This window comes from Cervus elaphus, chromosome 27, assembly GCF_910594005.1.
Source record: "Cervus elaphus chromosome 27, mCerEla1.1, whole genome shotgun sequence".
NCBI lineage: Eukaryota > Metazoa > Chordata > Mammalia > Artiodactyla > Cervidae > Cervus > Cervus elaphus.
This window is the reverse complement of record NC_057841.1, coordinates 49,133,227-49,153,968: the sequence shown is the minus strand read 5'-3', so window position 1 is coordinate 49,153,968 and position 20,742 is coordinate 49,133,227. Positions and strand designations below refer to the sequence as shown.

General features: G+C 48.8%; 1 protein-coding gene across 2 annotated transcripts in view; it reads left to right on the top strand.

Moving 5' to 3' along the window:
• The first annotated feature begins 2,749 nt into the window (after positions 1-2,749).
• The window catches only part of LOXHD1 (lipoxygenase homology PLAT domains 1), a 193,689-nt gene continuing 175,696 nt past the window's right edge, over positions 2,750-20,742 (top strand). For both annotated transcript variants that reach the window (XM_043889514.1, XM_043889513.1), the window contains exons 1-4: positions 2,750-2,879; positions 10,536-10,650; positions 17,396-17,476; positions 19,626-19,810. In XM_043889514.1, coding sequence (XP_043745449.1) covers positions 2,750-2,879; positions 10,536-10,650; positions 17,396-17,476; positions 19,626-19,810 — 511 coding nt within the window. The remainder of the gene's footprint in view (positions 2,880-10,535; positions 10,651-17,395; positions 17,477-19,625; positions 19,811-20,742) is intronic.

The following is a 20,742-nucleotide window of genomic DNA, read 5'->3' as shown; positions in this document are numbered from 1 at the left end:
ACGGGGATTCTCCAGGCAAGAATACTGGAGTGGGTTGCCATGCCCTCCTCCAGGGGATCTTCCCGACCCAGGGATGGAACCCAGGTCTCCCACATTGCAGGCGGATTCTTTACCAGCTGAGCCTCCAGGGAAACAAGCATTTATTTATTTTCTTTTGATCACGCCAGCACATGTGGGATCTTAGTTCCCCAACTAGGAATGGAACCTGTATCCTTTGCATTGGAGGCCCAGAGTCTTAACCACTGAACCACCTGGAAAGTCCCCTTGAGCCACTTGGGTGGCTCCAAAGCACAAAGCCGTCTCAGGGTCTGGTTAGGGATGTGTGTGCTGACTGCTGTCGGATGTCCTGCGTCACCCGGGAGCTTTGAGGACTCGACTGCCCAGGCTCTGCCCCAGGCTGAGTAAATCAGGGGCTCTGGGACAACCAGGCAGCAGTCTTTAAAAACTCTCCAGGTGACTCCAGCGTGCCGTGGGGGCTGAGCGCCCCTGGGCTGGAAGCTTGTTAAACCTAGCTGGGTGGCCTGGCGTGGCTCCTCCACACCCACAGGCACCTGCCACTCCGTGTCACAGAACGTCGCAGCTACTGGGCTGAGAGTCTGCCAGTCCAAACCCCCAAGGCTCCTGGAGTGCCCCCTGCTGTCGGTAGACGAGCAATGCCAGCCTGCCCTCACATCTCTGCGACTGTCGCCCCAGGCCGCACTCAGCGTCCCATCCTTCTTTCTGGATTGAGTTGAAACCCGTCTTTAATCACCACCTGCACTTGTAAGACCGCCCTTTCAGCCTTAGTCTAGACAATCACTCACATTTGTAGAACCTCAAAATGTCCTCTTCTCCAGGCCAAACGTGCTCTCAGAACGGTATTGGTTCTGGAACACCCACTTTACCAATATGTCATGTAAAGTGTGTTTTCTTTTCAGCCTGTTCGGTTTTCCTCATAGCTGCTTTGTAGATCTGCCTGCTCTTTGTCCATTCATGCACTGAACATCCATTCATTCAGCGAGCAAGCGGGTACCAAAGCCGGTAGTGTGCCAGGCATCTTATAGGTACTGGGAGCCCAACAGTGAGCAAGGGGGCATGAACCCTGCCCCCACAGAGCTCAAGGCTGGGAGGGGCAGGGGAGGGGCATCAAGTAGACAGGGCCTTGCAGGACGGTCTTCAGGAAACCGGCTGTTTCATCTGTTCGTTTAGTGTCTCTGATGTGTTACTGTGGGCCGGGACCCACAGAGGAAGGAGGACACTGGGGTTCGTCCTTGCATACGGGACCTGAAGGAGAGTTTCTGGGACAATCTGAGATGATAACGAAGCATTACTGAAACCCCCACTCCCCACCCCCATTCCTGCCATGCAAAATAAGAGAGAATTCCTGAGTCATGAATGTTTATTAAGCTTCTACTGTGTTCCAGAGGCTTCTGCTGAGTGAGCACTTTCCCCAAGTATTCGATAGATTTTAATGAGACATGCTCCCCTTTTTACAGATGGGGAGACCGGCTTGTCCAAGCCGCACAGCCAGGAGGTGGTAGGGAGACCAGTTTTGTCTGATGACCTCAGTTTTATCTGATGACCTCACACAGCCAGAGAAAGGGATGGAAGTTCCCAGTGGACTGAAAACTTCTAGCATTTCAGGATTTACGTAGACACTTTACAATTCAGGCTGTAAGAAATCTTAATAAAATCTTAATAAAATCAGCAAGGAAGAGGAGTCTAGTGGCCCTTAAGGAAAATTTTCTTGCTGACCAAGGGTGGGGAGGGGCCTCTGGTCCTCTTGCGCTGACTCAGAATCCCCACATGGGGCTGCAGGGAAGGTAAAGGCTGAGTGGGGCGGGCATCTGAGTGGGTGCTCAGGGTTTCTACTGTTTCACTGCAAAGCGCAGAGGGCGATATGGGCAAATGGAAAGCTCTTGTTAGAACAGATGCTGGTTAACTTTACTGGCCTGTCGGGGCGCAGTGGGGTCACCTAGGACTCTGTGGGCTTCCCCAGCATCCTTGGCTTCAGCTGTAGGAAGTCAGGACTCAGGAAGCACCTTGCGGGTGGTCTGAGTGTTCGTCAGAGCAGCAGCTCTCTCCTGGCTGAATGGCCTCTTGCAGAGTCTCAGGGAGATGGAAGCGGAGAGGTTGAGAAGGACCCAGTTAGAACCTTGCCTGCCTCGTAAGGTGAGCAGAGGTCATAAATAATAGAGAGAAACTGAGTCCTCTGAGTCTGGGGGCCCAGCTTATTTGGGGCCCTGGGTGCCTCGGGAAGGTCCCAGGTCCTGGGGGGCATCTTTTCACAGCCCTCGAGGCTGTGAGGCTGGGGCATCTTTAGGGCGGAGGCCCCACCTGTCCCTGGGGTGAGGGGGGGCCCTACTGTGAGGCCAGGTAGGAAACAGATGCCAAGGGCTCATGTCACCTGATTCTCCATGAAAGGAAGAGAGGGGGGCGGGCAGGGAGAGGAGGGGTAAGGAGGACAGCCTGTCCTCGGTCCCCGTGAATAAGTCATGAGGCTCAAGGAGAACCCACGGCAGGTACAAAGGAGGTGGAGGGGGAGAGGGAGCCAGAGACAGGGGCTGGGGGCAGGAAGGGCTGGGATAAAGCCCCGAGGTCCTGCTCAGGGGCCAGCGAGGAGAAAGGAGTGGTAGGGCTCTGGACACGTGGGCTTTGACCCACCCGAACGTACACACGCGTGCAGGAGCACAAGGAGAGGGGGGTCCCAGGAGGGGCCGGGGAGTGGGCACGCTGAGCCAGGAAGGACCAGGAAGGTGCAGCCGGCGCAATGATGCCCCAGAAGAAAAAGAGGAGAAAGAAAGACATTGACTTTCTAGCCCTGTATGAGCAGGAGCTGCTGAACTACGCCTCAGGAGACGACGAGGAGGAGCTGGAACACGAGTACTACAAGGCCAGAGGTCTGCCGGGTCCTGGCTGTGGGGTGGGGGGCCCGGGCAGGGGCAGAGGGGCCCATCCGATCCTATCCCTCACTTCGAGAGAGGAGTGTAAGGTTCCGATTTGACCCCTTTCCCATGGACTATCCTGTTGGGTCTGTACTGCATCCTCTTGGGGGTACACGAGGGCCCCACTGTACTGAGGGTCACAGGGTCGCAGTGGGCCAGAACAGACGAGAACAGAAGCACCCACCCTCTCCAGCTCCTGGGCCTTGAGGGAGCCACGCTCCAGCCTGCTCTCCGAGGATCAGCCGCCTGAGGCTGTGAAGGAACTGTGGAAGGAGACCTGGGTGCTCATCACATGCTCAGCAGGGGCTTGGGGCTGCTGCCCGCTGTGGCCGATGGAGAGGTGGCCCTGGGGCTTTGCTAGGCGATGCTGTAGTCCTCGGGGAGGGCAGTTGGTGCTTTGGACCCAGGGCCCTAGCCTTTAACCTTACTTTCCTCTGGGGTGCGTGGCAGCTGCTTGGAAATACTGTACCTTCATGTCAAGTAAACCAGAGAAGGGGTGAACTAGGGACCCAGGAGCCAGTTTTGGCTTAAAGGGGGCTTTTGTTTGCTTTGGTGTTTTTTTGTTTTTTTGTTTTGCTTTGCTTTTACAATTTAAAAAAATGTTTGACTGTGAATGCCTCTATGCAGTGGACTTTATCACTCGTGTGTGTGTGTGTTCGCTCAGGCGTGTCTGATTTTTTGCAGCCCCATGGACTGTAGCTTGCCAGGTTCCTCTGTCCATGGAATGTTCTAGGCAAGAATGTTGGAGTGGGTTCCAGTTCCTTTTCCGGGAGATATTCCTGACCAAGGGATCTAACCCACCTCTCTTGCATCTCCTGCATTGGCAAGCAGATTTTTTTTTTTTTACCATTGTGCCATCTGGGTTTCACGCATCAGTGTTGCCTACCGGGTCCCTGAAGACATTAAATTCTCAGTGCTTCCTCTAAACTGGCTCACTACCCCCTGTAAGCACCAGATTCACCCATTCATTCACCAAAGAAGTACTGAATGCAGGCTTTGTGCCTGCTGTGGGCTTCTGCTCCTCCTTAATCCCTGTCTGCTGGGAGTTCCTTGATTATACCACATCTGTAGAGCTTGTTCCCCAGCCAAACCTGACCTCTGTGTGGGTGGGCCCTCTATTTTTCTGACTCCTCACCCCACTCCCAGCGCAGACCCAAGCTTAGAGAAGGAGGTCACCACCGTGGCACCATGAAGGCTGTGGCTCGCCTGGGGCCCCTTTCCCGGCTCCGTGTCCCAGGCACCTCCTGGGGTGGAGGCGGGGGTTGTGGGGAGGGAAGAGGAGCCTAGAATGAGTGAAGCATTGCAGTCTTTTCTCAGGACGTGTGGTCCAAGCTCTGACTGTCCAGTGGCGGGGAGGAGCATTGAGGCTAGGTGTTAGGGCAGCACTCTTGGTAAGTACTCTTAGCTTTGGGGTGATTCACCCTGGCCAGCACAACTGCTGGTGAGAACATTTGAGAACCTTTCATAGCTGCCACAGTGTCCGCTTCTGTTCATGGGCTCTGCCTGCCTCAGTGTGACTGTCTTCCCTCTTCTCTTTATCCTTCTCAAAGCGTTTTCACTCCCATTCTCACTTTTAATCCTTGCGATCCCTGAGCACAGTCCAGGCAGGTGTGATTAGTCTCAGGGTAACGACAGAGGCTCCGAGAACTGAAGTGATTTCAGCAAGGTCACAGGCAGGAAGGACAAGAGCTTCAACCATTCCCAAGACAAGTCCCCACTTCCGGTCAGGATGCTGTTCAACAGAATCATGGATTTAAAGCATCAGGCACCATGCTGAACACTTTACTCACCTGGATTGGTTTCATCTTCACAACAACCCAAGGATCTGGGCTGGATTCTCAAAACCTTCTTTTTCAGATGCGTCAAGTGAGGCACAATGAAGCTAAATAACATGCCTAAGATCACACATCTATTAAGTAGCAGAGTTGGGATTTGAATCTTGCTGGTTTGGCTGGTCCTTGCCCTTGTACTGCCCCATCTTACTGAGCTAAAAATAGCTGGAGAAGAGAAAGCCAAGGTGAGGGCCCCGGTGACATTCCTAAGAGACACGGACCCACTGACTCTGCAGTCAGCCGCAGGACGGGATGATAAATGTGGATGGTTCTGACCGTAGGCACATTCTGAGCTTTGCCCGCACTGTCATGGTTACCCTCTCAGCTTTAGAACAATGTGTCACCTACGCCCTTTGAGCACTGGGTTTCTCCATTATGCGGAGAATCTTGCTGAGTGTGATGGGGAAGAAGAATAAGGAGGGGGAGAAAGGCCTAGGTTTCCTTCTCTGTTCCTCGGGTTGCCTCCAGGCTACCCTGAAATTCACCAACAGCTAGAGGAAGCAGAGCAGCTCTCTTGATGCTCTGAGGGTACAGGCTGAGCCTGGTGCACTGGTCTACCCCCTGACCGACCGACCTAGGGCCCATGAGGACAAGAGAGTGACTCCTCCAGAATCTGGGTTTCAAAGAGACCTCAGAGGCCGTCTTGCCCACGCTTCCAGCCCCGGGGCCCTTTGTCTCTCCTGTGTCTCAGACAGGGGGCTGCCCAGCATCTGTGGGAACACAATTTCCCAAGGCGGCCTTCTTGGGGATGTTGTTAATGAAGTCGATGGTAGTCATGTTGAAGATGATATTGATGTCGATGATGACAACAATGGAGATGATGATGGTAGTGATGTGATGAGGATAACAGTTTATCACTCATGGAATGCATATCTTTCATCCAACTGAGGGAGTATCTGTAAGATAAATTCCCAAAAGTGGAAATAGGCCAGGTCAACGAGTATGAAAGTTGAAGATTGTTTTATTTGGTTTAGTCCTTATAATCATCCTTCAGAGAAGAAATTATCTCTACTTCAGCGATGAGGAAAATGAAGCTCAGTAAGAAATTTGCTTGAAATCATAGAGGCAGTGATGGTAGAATTGAGATTACATACTGGTCAATTTATTTCATAGTCCACATTCATTTCATTGATTGTTTCATTCATTAATTTGTCTTTCCATTCATTCATCCGTGTAATTATTTATTGAGCACCTTCCATTTCTCATGTTCTGTGCTAGGAGAAGCCTTGTTGCTGTTGACAGTTCTTCTTTGTGCTGATCAGGGGATTTTACTGTTTGGGATCCTCCCTCCAGACCAAACAGAATTTTGTGTCTTCCATGAGATATTTGTCTTCTCTAAGACAGTTCTTCAGCTGTTTGAAGAACTTTTAAATTAAAATTTTTAAATTGAGGAAACACACACATACATATGGGCTTCCCAGATAGATCAGTGTCAATGGTAAAGAATCTGCTTGCCAATGCGGGAGCCTCAGGAGACGCGGGTTCAATCCCTGGGTCAGGAAGATTCCCTGGAGAAGGAAATGGCAACCCAATCCAGTATTCTTTGCCTGGAAATCCCATGGACAGAGGAGCCTGGCAAGCTATAGTCCCTAGGGTCGCAAAGAGTTGGACATGGCTAAGCACACACACACACACACATAGAATATTATATATATATTCTATATATATAGCACAAAACTCATAAAGGTATAGCATGTTGAATTTTTACAAATGTGCATGCTTGTGTAACCACCATTCAGAACAGGACATGGAACATTTCTAACCTCCAGAAAGTTCCTTCACTCTCCTTCTCAGAGGTAATAGCCCTCCTAATTCTATCTCCATACTTTAGTTTTTTGCTCTTGAACTTCAAAGAAATGGAATTATATAACACATTTTTGTGTGTCTAACTTCTATTTCACTCAACATTATATCCAAGAGATTTACCTATTTGTGACTTGTTACATAGTTTGTTCGTTTTTATTATTTGTGTATTATTGCATTTTATAAATATATCACTCTTTGTTTAACCATTCTATTGTTGATGGACTTTGGCGTTATTTCAGTTATTATGGATAAAGATGCTACAGATCTTGTACATATCTTTAGATGAACACATGCGCTCATTTCTCTTGGATTTATAACTGAAAGTAGAATGACTGAGTCATAAGGTGGGCTTATGTTTAGTTACTAGGGCTTGTACCAATTTACACTCTCAGCAGCAATGTATGGGGCTTCCCTGGTGGCCTAGTGGTAAAGAATCGCTTACAATGCAGATCGCCTGCAATGCAGTAGACCCAGTTTCGATTCCTGGGTCAGGAAGATATGCTGAAAGGGCAGCCCACTCCAGTATTCTTGCCTGGAAAATCCCATGGACAGAGGAGCCTGGCGGGCTCTAGTCTATGGGGTTGCAAGAGTTGGACAAAACTTAGTGACTAAACTACCACCACCACCAGTAATGATGAGAGTGCCAATGGCTCCACTTCTTGAAAATACTGAGTATTTGTCCATCCTTTTAATTTTAGGCATTCTGGTGCATATATGGTAGTGTCTCATTGTACTTTAATTTGCATTTCTCTTATGAATAATGACCTTGAGTCTTTTTCCATTTGGATATCCTCATTTATGACATGCCTATTTAAGTGTTTTGTCCATTTTTCAACTTGTTCAGTTCAGTTCAGTTTGGTCGCTTAGTCGTGTCCGGCTCTTTGTGACCCCACGAATGGCAGCACACCAGGCCTCCCTGTCCATCACCAACTCCCGGAGTTCACCCAAACCCAGGTCCATCGAGTCGGTGATGCCATCCAACCATCTCATCCCCTGTCATCCCCTTCTCCTCCTGCCCTCAATCTTTCCCAGCATCAGAGTCTTTTCAAATGAATCAGCTCTTCACATCAGGTGGCCAAAGTATTGGAGTTTCAGCTTCAACATCAGTCCTTCCAATGAACACCCAGGGCTGATCTCCTTTATGATTGACTGGTTGGATCTCCTTGCAGTCCAAGGGACTCTCAAGAGTCTTCTCCAACATCACAGTTCAAAAACATCAATTCTTTGGTGCTCAGCTTTCTTTAGAGTCCAACTCTCACATCCATACATGACCATTGGAAAAACTATAGCCTTGACCAGACGGACCTTTGTTGGCAAAGTAATGTCTCTGCTTTTTAATGTGCTGTCTAGGTTGGTCATAAATTTCCTTTCAAGGAGTAAGCGTCTTTTAATTTCATGGCTTCAATCATTATCTGCAGTGATTTTGGAGCCCAGAAAAATAAAGTCAGCCACTGTTTCCCCATCTATTTGCCATGAAGTGATGGGACCAGATGCCATGATCTTAGTTTTCTGAATGTTGAGCTTTAAACCAACTTTTTCACTCTCCTCTTTCACTTTCATCAAGAGGCTTTTTAGTTCCTCTTCACTTTCTGCCATAAAGGTGGTGTCATCTGCATATCTGAGGTTATTGATATTTCTCCTGGCAATCTTGATTCCAGCTTGTACTTCCTCCAGCCCAGCATTTCTCATGATGTACTCTGCATTTAAGTTAAATAAGCAGGGTGACAATATACAGCCTTGACGTATTCCTTTTCCCATTTGGAACCAGTCTGTTGTTCCATGTTCAACTTGATTGAGACGTCATTAACAATAAAATGAATATACTTTACGTGTGTTGTTTGATGCATATTGACAAATGTATACATCCCTGTAACCTCTTGCAACATTCATATACAGGGTATTTAAATTATCCTACAAAAGTTCCATATACCCCTTCCCAGGGAGTTCCCCCTAACTTCAACCCTAGACAACCAAGATCTGCTTTCTGTTAGAACAGATTAGAGTTCGCATAACTGTCATTACTTACTGTGTAGTAATTTTTGTCTGATTTCTTTTGCTCAGCATTATGTGCTTGAGATTCTTCAGCATTGCATGTCAGTTGTTCATTCCTTTTTATTGCTATCACAGAGTAAGATTTCACTGTAGAGACATACCACATTTTTAAAAATCCATTCACTTTTTGAGGTATTTAGGTTGTTTCTAGTTTAGGGTTATTATGCATATAGTTGCTGGGACCATTTGTGTGCAGGTCTTTGTATGGACATGTTCTTATTTCTCTTGAGTGAATATCTAAAAGTTGAATTTCTGGGTCTTATGGTAAGTGTATGTTTACTTTTAAAATGAATTGTTGCCCATTAGAACAATCGTGTGGTCTTTCTTTTTCTTATTAATTTGTGTAATTCTTTACATCTTCTGAACATCTGTTCTTTGTTGGCTACAGGTAAACTTCAGAGATATAGTGGATTTGATTTCAGAGCCCAGCAATGAAGCAAATATCACAGTAAAACAAGTCAAACCAGGTTAATGGTTTCCCAGTGCCTATAAGTTACATTTACCACTATAGAGTCTGTTAAGTGTACAATAACGTTATGTCTAAAAAAAGTGCACATACCTTAGTTTAGAAATACATTTTGCTAAAAAAAAATTGCTAGCCATCAACTGAGTCTTTGGCAAGTCAAAATTTTTTTGCAATAGTAACATCAGAGATTACTGATCATAGATTATCATAACAAATATAATAATAATGAAAAACATTTGAAATATTTTGAGAATTACCAAAATGTGACACAGAGATGAGAGTGAGCAAATGCTGTTGGGAAAATGGTGCCAAAAGACTTGCTTGAAGCAGGGTTGCCACAAAGCTTCCATTTGTAAGGAAGAAAATATCTGTAAAGCACAATAAAGCAAATTATTATAAAAACAAGGTATTATGGTGGCATGCCCGTGTGTGGATTCCAAACATCTTCTAGTCTGTGGCTTGCCTTTTCATCTTCATGATGGCCTTAATTTTTTATGTTTTTGAAATTTTTATTTGCTTATTTTTACTTATTTATTTATTTTGGGCTGTGCTCATTTCTCTAAACCAGGCAACTCGAGGCCTTTACGTCATCTCTCATGAGGTGTGGTTCTAGAATTTCACTGTGCTCCTCATTTTCCTATTGACTCAGTTTGAAAACATCCTTGCATAAGTGCAAACCATACGGGCAATACTTCAGGTCCTGGAGTTATCTCGGGAGGGGTCTAGGAGCCGTTTGCAGATCAGAAATCCCTGTGGTGTAGACTGTGAAGAGTGAAGGCTTTGGTTATCACAAAAGACAGGGGGTCACACAAATGTACTGCTTCCTTTCTCCCCATCACGGGGATTTTCATCAGAACCAGGAACATCAAAAGAAACCACATCAACAGCAAAGAGAACAAGCTTCAATGGCACAAAGAGAGGCGACATCAGTGTCTCTGCCTGAAGGGACTCACTGGCAATTCTGCTTCCCCCATCCCTAGGATGGGTTAGCCTGAGATCGCCATGGCAATGCCCAGGGGGTCCCAGGAAGTGAGGACTGCGATGCAGGTGTAGAGGGCAGAGAGGAAGATGAGAAATAGGGGCAGGCTCTGAAGAAGATCTTGGCTAGGAGGGCATCCATGTACTGTCTTGGAAAGATCACAGATGGGCGTTGGGAGCCTGGGGCTGGGCTCTGGTGCTGGCATTGTGTAGTGTGTGACCGGGGCTTGTCCCTTTGCCTGCAGGTTCCTCGCCTAAAATGAGCATGCAGCATCAAGTGGGAGACTGCGGTTTCATGGCAGGATTTGATGTGGGTCTGACCCTGGCTTGGAGTCTCGGGGGTTGCAGCAAGTGTTCCGAGAGTCCTCTGCGCTGGGTATCCCTGGTGGAGTTAGCAGGAACCAGGCTTCTCCGAGCCCAAGTAGGATTCAGGATTCTCTTCTGAGCCTGCCCCCAACTTCTCCTTTCTTCCTCCAGTGTACGAGGTGGTCACAGCCACGGGGGATGTTCGTGGTGCAGGAACAGACGCCAATGTCTTCATCACCATTTTTGGAGAGAACGGGCTCTCTCCCAAGCTCCATCTCACCAGCAAGTGAGTACTGACTCAGCCTTGGTGGGGTCCCGGGTTGGTACTTGGGGTTGATGCAGTCCTGGAACCCATGAAGGAAGACACATGTGTCCACAGGTATATGAAGTGGCGTGGGCCTTGCTAATGACAGACCATGTGCCAGCCAGGTCTCAACCAGGGAAGCTTCTCTGTTGATTTTTGTGTGTATAGTCATGCTTACTTTGGACCCCAGAATTCCAAGTATTCATATCAGCTGTCCTTTGGTGTGGGAGAATAAATACTCAGGACCAAGAAAGAAGGTCTAGGTCCAGCTTTACCATTTAGTTGCCATATAAGTTTGGCTAAATATCTTTGCAACCAAAGCCTTGACTTCCTCATATAGCATCCGGAAATGATAATCCACCTTTTACCAAACTCATAGGACTTTTGGGAAGAGAAGAGAAGGTCATGCATGAAGGTCATGCATGAGCTTAAATGCTCTACCTATGTCTCAACCAGGACCAATATCATACCAAACCTTGCCCACTAACGCACACTCAAGTCAGTGCGTGTGTTTATATAAATGTGTGTGTGTGTGTGGGGCGGGGTGATTGTGCTTGTGTCCTCCATGTCATTGTGGCCCACTGACAGCAGAGACTGCTGTATCTTTTCCCTCCTCTCCCCACACCACGCAAGGGCACACAGGGTTACTACACACGGTAACACTAGAGTGGAATCATGGAATTCCAGAGATGGGCGGGCCTTACCTGGGCAATTGGTTTTCACGCTGTGCTAAATGGAGCAGGGTATGGGTGAGCTGGTTTGGGGCTCCCAATACCCTATCCCCCCTTTCTTTGGAGCAGCTTGGCTTATGCTTCTCTTATCTGCTGAGTTTCTCAGTCAGATTCTATTTATACCAAGGATGCTATAGCCAAGAAAGATTTGAAAGTCACTAAATCTATTCCACCCTGCTCCTGGGAAATCTGGGGTCTAAAGGAGAGAGGTGAGCAGCTTTGGATCATGGAGCTTTTGATGGTAAAGCTGGCCTCGAACCCCAGGGTCCTGATGCAGATATTCCCTCAAAAGCACATGACCCCGTGGCCCTGGAGGGTGTCCGGGAGTCTCCCCCCGCAGTCCTCCTGGGGCTCCAGTGTGTGATCTCTGGGCTTCGGGGCACCACACCTCCAGGTGTGGTGGGGAAAGCGATAAAAGAATGGGGTCCACAGGCCAGGAGATCCATAGACTCTGTACTTAGCAGACCGGCCAGGTCCAGCAGAACACATTCACCCTGAAGGCTGACCTGGGTGTAAATGCGACTGTGTCGAGGCAGGCGTAACGTGCTATTTTGTCCATTTCCGCAGAACAGGGTACCGCCTCCTTGTACTGCTTACCCTGCTGAGTGGCTCGCTTGTGGAAGCCCTTTGCTGCAGTGCTGTGGGCACGGTAAAGAGAATACATGAAAATTCCATCCTTTCTGCCACGTGTCCACCCGGAACGCAGCCCTCTAGGGAGAAGCTGCTGGACCCTGGGGAGTGGGCTAGCTTGGCTTCTAGAGTCCCCAGCCTGTCTTTTTCTAAACAAAGAGAATCAGCCCCCTTTTGTGGCGGTTCCTCACCATCTTTCCTCCTCTCATGCTTCTGCATCCTCAGACTCTCCCCTCTCACATTTTTCCTTTGTCAAAACGCCCTCTCAGGAAGGTCCCTGGAGTCAGCTTTTATAGCCGTGTGAAGGTTTGTCACCCTCTCCCTGGGAATCTGAGTTCCAGCCTTCCTTCTCAATGGGGAAGACAGACCGCATCATGGGAGAGGGTCTCGGGTAGCACCAAGCCGGCAGGACCAGCAGGTCTCAAAGCAGTGCTGAAACTGCAGGAAGGCAGCCAGCTTTTCTGGGATAGCCCTGCATGTAGGAAGCAACGTCCCCCCACTACTATGTGGGTCTGCTGGTGGGGGGGGGTGTCCCTCCTGTATCTGTGTCCTGATCCAGGCTGGGCACTGGGGGCAGAGATTAGACCAGGACCCCAATCTGGCTGGGGCAGAGGGTTCTTCAGGAGCTCACGGGAAGTGGGTGGTTTCTGGGATACAGACACTTTTTGCAGCATCAGCTGTTTGTCTTTGGAGAGGCTAGAGAGGTGATGCCTAGAGGGATGCTAGCTGGAACCGGAGGATGATGGGAGATCTGCCTTGTACCTCCAGCATCTATTGCAGTTCTTTGTAAAGAGAGGTCCCTCGATGATTTGGTATCAGTGTGGCTAGATTAGGACTTTACAGGGAAGGACATGTAATCTGGACCTCAAGGGGTGAAAAGGACTCTGATGAAAAAGGATCAGAAAGAGGGTGCTTTGGATGAGGGGGGACAGCTTGCAGAAGTATGGAGGCCACAAGGGGAACTGCAGGCCAGTGGGGACTGCATGGAGGGGCAGGGAGGAAGGAGGCAGGAAAGGCAGGGGAGGACTAGACGGGAGAAGGCCTTGCCTGAAAGTCAGTTAGTGGAGATTTGACGTACTGTGCAGCCAAGAAGGATGAATCTGACCATAGTGAGCAGGATAAATGGGGAAGTAGGAGACCAGAGTCTGGCAGCTTTGCAAGGGTGCTTTCAGAGTTTGCAAGACCTGAAAACTTGTCTACAAAGAAAATTGCAAAGACACAATCCTCACCATCTGAAACCCTTCTGATTCAAGATGGAGAGCTCAAGTCCGGGTGGGAGCGTTGCTTTCCAAGGAAGTCAGGTTGCCATGTGACCCAGATGCAGGTGGCTGCAGAGGTCACAAGCTCTGCGAGGTTCAGATGCAGCTAAGTCCTGCCCGGCTCGGCCCTCCCCTTCCACCATCCCTAGGGTCTGGATCAGAATGCCTGCTGGTCTCAAAACTCTCTCCTTTCATTGTCTAGGGCTATTCTCTCCTCTTCACACTGTGTCACCCAAAACCCACATGCACACCCACTTGTCACCTAGAACTGATCTCTTTTTCCTTGTTTTATGCCCACAAGCACACACACATATGTGCACACATTTGCACATGCACACATACGGACAAAGTACAAAGCTTCCCTGATAGCTCAGTTGGTTAAGAATCCGCCTACAGTGCAGGAGACCCCGGTTCGATTCCTGGGTCAGGAAGATCCCCTGGAGAAGGGAAGGGCTACCCACTCCAGTATTCTGGCCTGGAGAATTCCGTGGACTGTATAGTCCATGGGGTTGCAAAGAGTCGGACACGACTGAGCCACTTTCACTTCACGAGGCATCTTGGGGTGCATCAGACTTCACTGATAGTTTGGGGCACAAGAGTTCACATGGAGGGAACATGAACAACTTAAAACAGAACATTAGACAGACCCGCCCCCCAGTTTTAAAACTAAGCCACCACCCTTCCTGGAATTTCTCCTCGAACCCTTTCTCTGCAGCCTCTGGCCACATCCCTCACCCCACCTGCTTCTCCTTCATCCTCTTCTCTCTCTCCTCAGTTCTGCTCTTTTCTATGGCTTTTCTCCTCTGCCCCAGGCCTTACCTTCTACTCTCCTGTGGCTTATCAGGATTTTTTCATCTCCAGTACAAAGTAATTCCTGCAGCAGGAAGAACCTTGCTGCCTATTGTTAACACGCTGGTTGTTCTCACCCTCACGGTCTGGGGTCTAAATTCCTCGGCACACATCAGACCCTCTCTTAGGCAGCCAAGAGTGTGACACCCTCACTCCGATTCCCCTGCTAGCTGACCTCTGCCCTGCCCTCCACACCAGGAAAGTGACAGCAGCTCTGGACCCCAGAGGAAGCCCCCTTCTCTGTCACCCAGGACCACCCCCCAGCACGGGGTCCCATGTTCAGGATACGGCAAAAGGATGGAAATCTCATGTATCTTCTGGAACACGGTTCTCTTGTTGAGAATTCACCACCCGAGAGTGTGGGAGAATCCTGGCATCTTAGCCTGCCCGGCAGTTAGCTAAAATGCCCTGTGCGCGGCTGGAAAGGGTGGGTTCCCTGCAGAACAGCAGGCGCAGGTGGGGGGCTGTGTTGGGCTTTATCTGAGGATCGACCAGCAACCGTGAAAAACATGTCATCTCCCACAAGGAAATGTGAAGAGGTCTCTATTGTTTCTGATGTTTCCTTTGACCAGGGACCCTCTGCCCTTTGCTGTCTCCCCTCCACCTTCAGTCAGATTTCTGACTTATTGGAAGCAGGGGATTTGGAGTCTGATTCCAAGTGGGTTGGGGTTGGGGCTCATCTGGGATTGTCCCGGCCCCTCCCTGAGAGGAGGGTGTCCATGTAGCCCAGTCTCTACAATCCTCTGTTCCCCCTCCTCTGAACAGACTCCAGCAATACAGAAGGCCTTGCTCTTTTTTTTTTTTTTATTCTTGGTTGCACTGTGTGATTTGCAAAATCTTAGTTCCCCAACCAGGGATTGAATCCAGGCCCCCCTTGCAGTGTAAGTGCAGAGTCACAACTGCTGAACAGCCAGGGAATTCCCCAGAAGGCCTCGCTCTTGTCTGCCAGGATGCTGGTCTCCGTTCTGTAAACACTGTGGGTGATTGAGTCACATCCTGCCATGCCCTAGATGCTCCAGTGTGGTCCAGGGACAGCGAGGAGGGTGCCCTCTGCTTACCCCAGCAGATCTTTCTCTCCTTGTTTCCCTTCTTCTATCTCCATTTTTAAATTTTGTCTTTTGAGCGACTGTAAAGCAGCAAGGAAAAGTATAAACACGCTGGAAAGTACGAATCCACCTTCCACCTGGTTGTATGCACAGGCCCTTTCTGAAGACGCAGAGCTCTCTGTGCTGGATGCAGCTGCTGGGGCCAGAACACTGTGAGAAGCACCCCGGAAAGCCAGCCACTTTCTTTCCAAATCACCCTCCTCTTCCCCTGCTAATCGGCACTGGTTGTTCCCCAAATTCCATGTACCCTTAGCAGATGACACTCGGCAATCTTCAAATTCATTCCAAAGAATTTACCATGGGCAGCTAAAATAGGGACTGTGCTTTTTTCATAATTGCAAAAACAAGATGTGCTCCCTTCAGGAAACTGAAAAAAAATACAGACAAGAATAAGTAACCAACACTTCATAACAGTCTTATTATGCAATGTTTTTGGATAAATCTTCCCCCTCTATTGTTTTTAAATTAACTTGGTGTTCCTTATGGATTGGTTGTTCTGTTTGTATATTCTATTTTTAAACTGTTCTTCCTTTTATGCCCATTTCATAAACCTGTTTCTGCTTCATTAAATATTTTTCACAATAGAATTTTTGATGGCTGCCTAGTATTCCATCATATAGCTTCCCAGGGTGACTGTTTCATGGGATATTTATATGATGTGGAGACTCCTGTCTAGTCAAAAAATCAATTTCTTTGTCTCATATACTGAAACAGAAAATACCTCTTATTTCCTTGTTTTTCATTCACACAGTCCTGATGCCCAGAATCAATATTCACAGAATGCGGGTGGTGTTACTATTCACCCTTGGAGGTGAGATTCCAACAGGTTCAAGCCGCCAGCCTGGGGACAAACCATTTCACTCCAGCACAACCCAGAGTTCCCACCTCTCTCTCCTCCTCTGGCCCCGTGCCCAGAGTAAACCCCTTGGGCTCTTCTCCCTGACAAGGTGACCTCGGTGTACATTTTCACCTGATTTTGTGACCTTTGCACTGCTTTAGGAGGGCCCCGTGTCTCACAACATGCCCACCGAAAGGAATTTTCTCCCCAGACCAGACTGTTTGCCAACTGGGTCTGTGTGCAGAACCACAGCTTCTTTGTCTCTAGAATCTTAAAAGCTTTTGGTTACTGAGAGAGTCTGAGCCTTGTTGCCTTGGGAAGAAGGCCCTTCACCTCCCTTTTTATTTTGAAACAGGTGATGGCCAATAAAAAGGCATGTCTTCTTTATTTTTCATTTCCCATGGGCTGTATGCTGCTGCTGAGAGCCCTGGCTGGGGGCACTGAGGGAGATCCACAGCTCTCAGTCCTGCAAGGCCTTCACCCTGGGGGCAGGAAGAGAGCTGCGAGCAGGCCTGGACTCAAGCAGAGGGGGTCCTGGCCCACACAGAAGACAGAGCAGATGTCCACGTGAGATTCCGGCTTCCACTCCTGGAGGACTCGGTTCCTGTGTCTAAGCTGATGGATGCTAGGATGCTCCCAAGTCTGGACTTGTTTGGGCACCTCATTGAGAAACATCTCAGGTGTACTTGCTTCTGTTTGCACCGTCTGTGGGATGCCAAATATGCATTCCCTCATTGCCTCCACTTCCTTGATTGCTGGTTTGGGTCAAGTGTTTCCTTTCTTGTTGGAATAGCAGGACTGTGGGCCACCACCCAAGGTTTGCATCCGCTTGGGGCTGCCTTTGCAACTGTTTCAGCAAGAGCAAGGCAGGTGGGGAGGAGGGGCCAGGAGGCCTGCAGATCCAAGAGCACCATGGCATTATCACACATTCCTTCCTCCTCCATTCTCCCAACCCAGAGCAACCACAGAGGATTGGATCATAACTTTGGAAAGCCAGTTTCTAGTCCCAGCTTTACAACCAACTAGCAATTTACTTGTTTGTGAAGTGGGGCTAAAGTTGCTCACCATCCTTGCCTTACTGACACGCAGCGAAGATCCCATGAGAACCTGGGTGTGAAAGCAAGGAATGAATACTAACCATCCTTGCCTTCCACCTCTCCAAACCATGTCAGAAAGGAATCTCAGAATGGAACTGACTGCCAGCAGCACTTCCTGGAGTGGGACGGTGGAGGAAGTAGGGTATGCCAGCCCTTGGCTCTCCTCCTGGGACTCTGAGCCAAGTGCTGACCTGTGTTAACTGTCACACCATTGCAGGAGTGAATCTGCCTTTGAGAAAGCCAACGTTGATGTGTTCCGAGTAAGAACCAACAACGTGGGCCTCATCTACAAAATCAGGTGAGAGTTTGGCCTCTGACAGGGCGGGGTGAGATGAAGGCAAGTAGAATAGGAACTGCTTTCATTATTGACACTTTTGGGTGTTGACTGCTTTCCTGGGGTCATCTGAGTGGTGACCAAAGGTGACCACATCTTCCCCTCTCACCCTGAGTCATGGTGCTTGTAAACTTGCCCGTTAGAGATTCACTTCTTTGGGTTGAGACAACCTGAGACAATTTTTCACACACTTGGGGGAAATAAGCTCCGAGAAATTCTAGCACAGTGGTTAGTAGACTCTGCATCCAGATTGCCTTGGTTTTCAAATTTCTGCCCTGCCATTTACCAGCTGTGGAACTTCAGGGAGATTTCCTCTCCAAGCTTCAGTTTCTGCATCTGTAATAATGGTGCCCAGCTCCTAGGGCACCATCAGGGTTAGTGAGGACTCAAGAGTCTGTGTTTAGAACAGTAACTGGTACACAGTAAGCACCCAGTGAGTGTTAGCAATGCCAGGTCATATTGCAGGGTGCCTTTTGACAGAGATCTCCCCTGACTTTGTTCTCCGGGAGAATTTTTATGAATGTTTGGGGAGGGATAAGTCTGCCAGCCTGGTTGCTGAGCAAGAGCTTCAATTGCCCTCTTTTGCCCCCCTCTACCTATTACCCATCCCCAATCAAGTTCATGCCCATCTGTCAGCATGTCAAGATCATCTATGGTCTGACTGTACCCAGACTAGAAGGCTTGGACAGGAGTGAAATGCTCCAATCACTCCTTGTTTTTCTTCTTCCCACTGGGAAATATAGGACCGTGAACTCTTTTTACTGGGAAAATAAGAGATGTATAATAGGTTCTGGCACTGGTTGTGTCAGGGGAAAGGGGTTATGAGCAGGAAAGGGGTTCTTACAGGGGAAGACTGGGAAGAATGTGTCAGCGTGTGGGAAAGACAATCACTAAGCTGAAGTCCTACTGTGTGCTGGGCCCCGTACCAGACAGAGGCACAAATTCTGTGTATATCATGTGTGTTAGGGGCTTTCCAGGTGGCACTAGTGGTAAAGAACCCACTTGCCAATGTGGGAGACACAGGAGACACAGGTTCGATCCCTGGGTCAGGTAGATCCCCTGGAGGAGGGCATGGCAACCCATTCCAATGTTCTTGCCTGGAGAGTCCCATGGACAGGGGAACCTGGCAGGCTATAGTCCATGGGGTCACAAAGAGTCAGACACGATTTAGTGACTGAGCGTGCGCGCGCGCGCACACACACACACACACACACACACACACACACACACCATCTGTTGGGGTGTGTGCTGTCTTGAGCTGTGGTTGTCCTGTTGAGATCTGCAAGTGTAAGGCCTGACAGTAATGGAATGCTTGGTGCAGAGTGAGGTCACCCAAGGATCAAGTTCTGGGGAAGAAACTGAGCCTCAAAGAGGAAAACTAGACTGCCAAGGATGGAGCGGACTACAGGAAGTGGAAGATGATAGGGGCCAGATTTTGAACATTCTGGATCTCTACAGTAGCCCCTGCCCCACGTAGTATTGATTACTTAAAACATGGATAACCCAAAGCAGCTGCAAAACCAGGTGCAAAAACACTTCAGATCTTCGAAAAGCTAGCGCAAGATAAAGAATGTAAGATATCTCATTAATAAATGTTTACACGGTTACCCACTGAAATGATAAATGGATTAAATGAAATATATTATTAAAATTAATTTCACCTCCCCTTTGTTTTCAGTGTGGCTACTAAAAAATCTAAATTACCTATCCGGCTTGCGCATGAAGCTCATGTGGGGCAACACCAGTCTATGTGGCCATGGGGGCTCCTCTGGGTGGTAGGACTGAGTAGCTGAGTGAAGGGTGTGTTTTGGGAGTCATGGTGAGAGGGAAAGTTCCAGACAGTCCTTCTGCAAGCCTTGGTGATCCTCAATTTTCCATGGAAGGCAATATTTCCTTATGGGCAATGTAGCAATCCACATTCATCAATAAGCACGTCCACCTTGCAAGGAATCCCAGTTTTTCAGATGAGGAAACTGAAGCCTCAGAGATAAAGAAATAACAGAATCACAACGGTTGAGCCTCTGTTCTGAGAAAACATGGGGGGTGTGTCAGTATGGAAGGGGCATTGTCTCTGTCTTACCAGTGATGGTGTGGGTGTCTGCCTCTGGCCCAGGATCGAGCATGACAACACAGGCTTGAACGCCAGCTGGTACCTGGACCGTGTGATTGTGACCGACATGAAGCGGCCTCACCTCCGTTACTACTTCAACTGCAACAACTGGCTGAGCAAAGTGGAGGGTGATCGCCAGTGGTGTCGTGACCTGCTGGCCAGCTTCAACCCCATGGACATGCCTCGAGGTCAGTGTCCACAGGCTGACTTGCCTGCCATCCCTCCCTGCCTGCGCTGGGCTCGCTCAGGCTTCTGCCTTGTTCTGGGTGGCCCCATCGCTCCTTGCAACCTCTCCAGGGTCTTCCTGTTGGCTGGGGCACAGGTGAGGCCCCAGAACTTCCTGGTGACCTTTTCGAGAGCAAGTTCTGGGGGCTCATAGAAGCGGAAGATGCAGGAGGCCCTGAAGGCACGGTGGAGGAACAGGCACAGACCTGAGCATACCCTGTGTTTTCTTGGTCTTGGTGGTTTGTTTAGTCTCTAAGACGTGTCTGACTCTTGCAACCCTATAGACTGTAGCCCACTAGGCTCCTCTGTCCATGGGATTTTCCAGGCAAGAATACTGGAGTGGGTTGCTGTTTCCTCCTCTAGGGGATCTTCCTGACCCAGGAATCAAACCCAGGTCTCCTGCATTGCAGGCAGATTCTTTACTGAGTTACGATCAGCTCCTACCTATGGGAAGTTCCCTCTGAGTTCAAAAGCAGCTCTCCCTGGCTTCCTATTCCATAGTTTTTCTTCCAACTCTTGAGGAAGATGAGTTCAAGCCAGGGCATGATGGATCTGGATCACAGCCTGCCGCTTCCAGAGTTCCCCAACTCCTTCCGGTTTTATGAGGAGTGAGGCAACTTATGTCAAATGCATTTCTGGCCCAAAGAGTTAATTCAGTCATTTTAGCTCTGCAGGAACAATGAGAGGCAGGGAAACAAAGCGTGTAAAAACACATCTGTATTCTCTGTCCTATTTTATCATCCCTTTGTCTCCTAAAATCCTGACCTCCTCCCCAACCCCGTCATTGATATATATATGCCCTCCTTTCCAAAAAAGGAGACCTCACCTGTGGGTACCATCATCAGAGTATCCTGCCTACATAGAGTCAAGGGCCACCAGAGGGAAAAGGAACTTG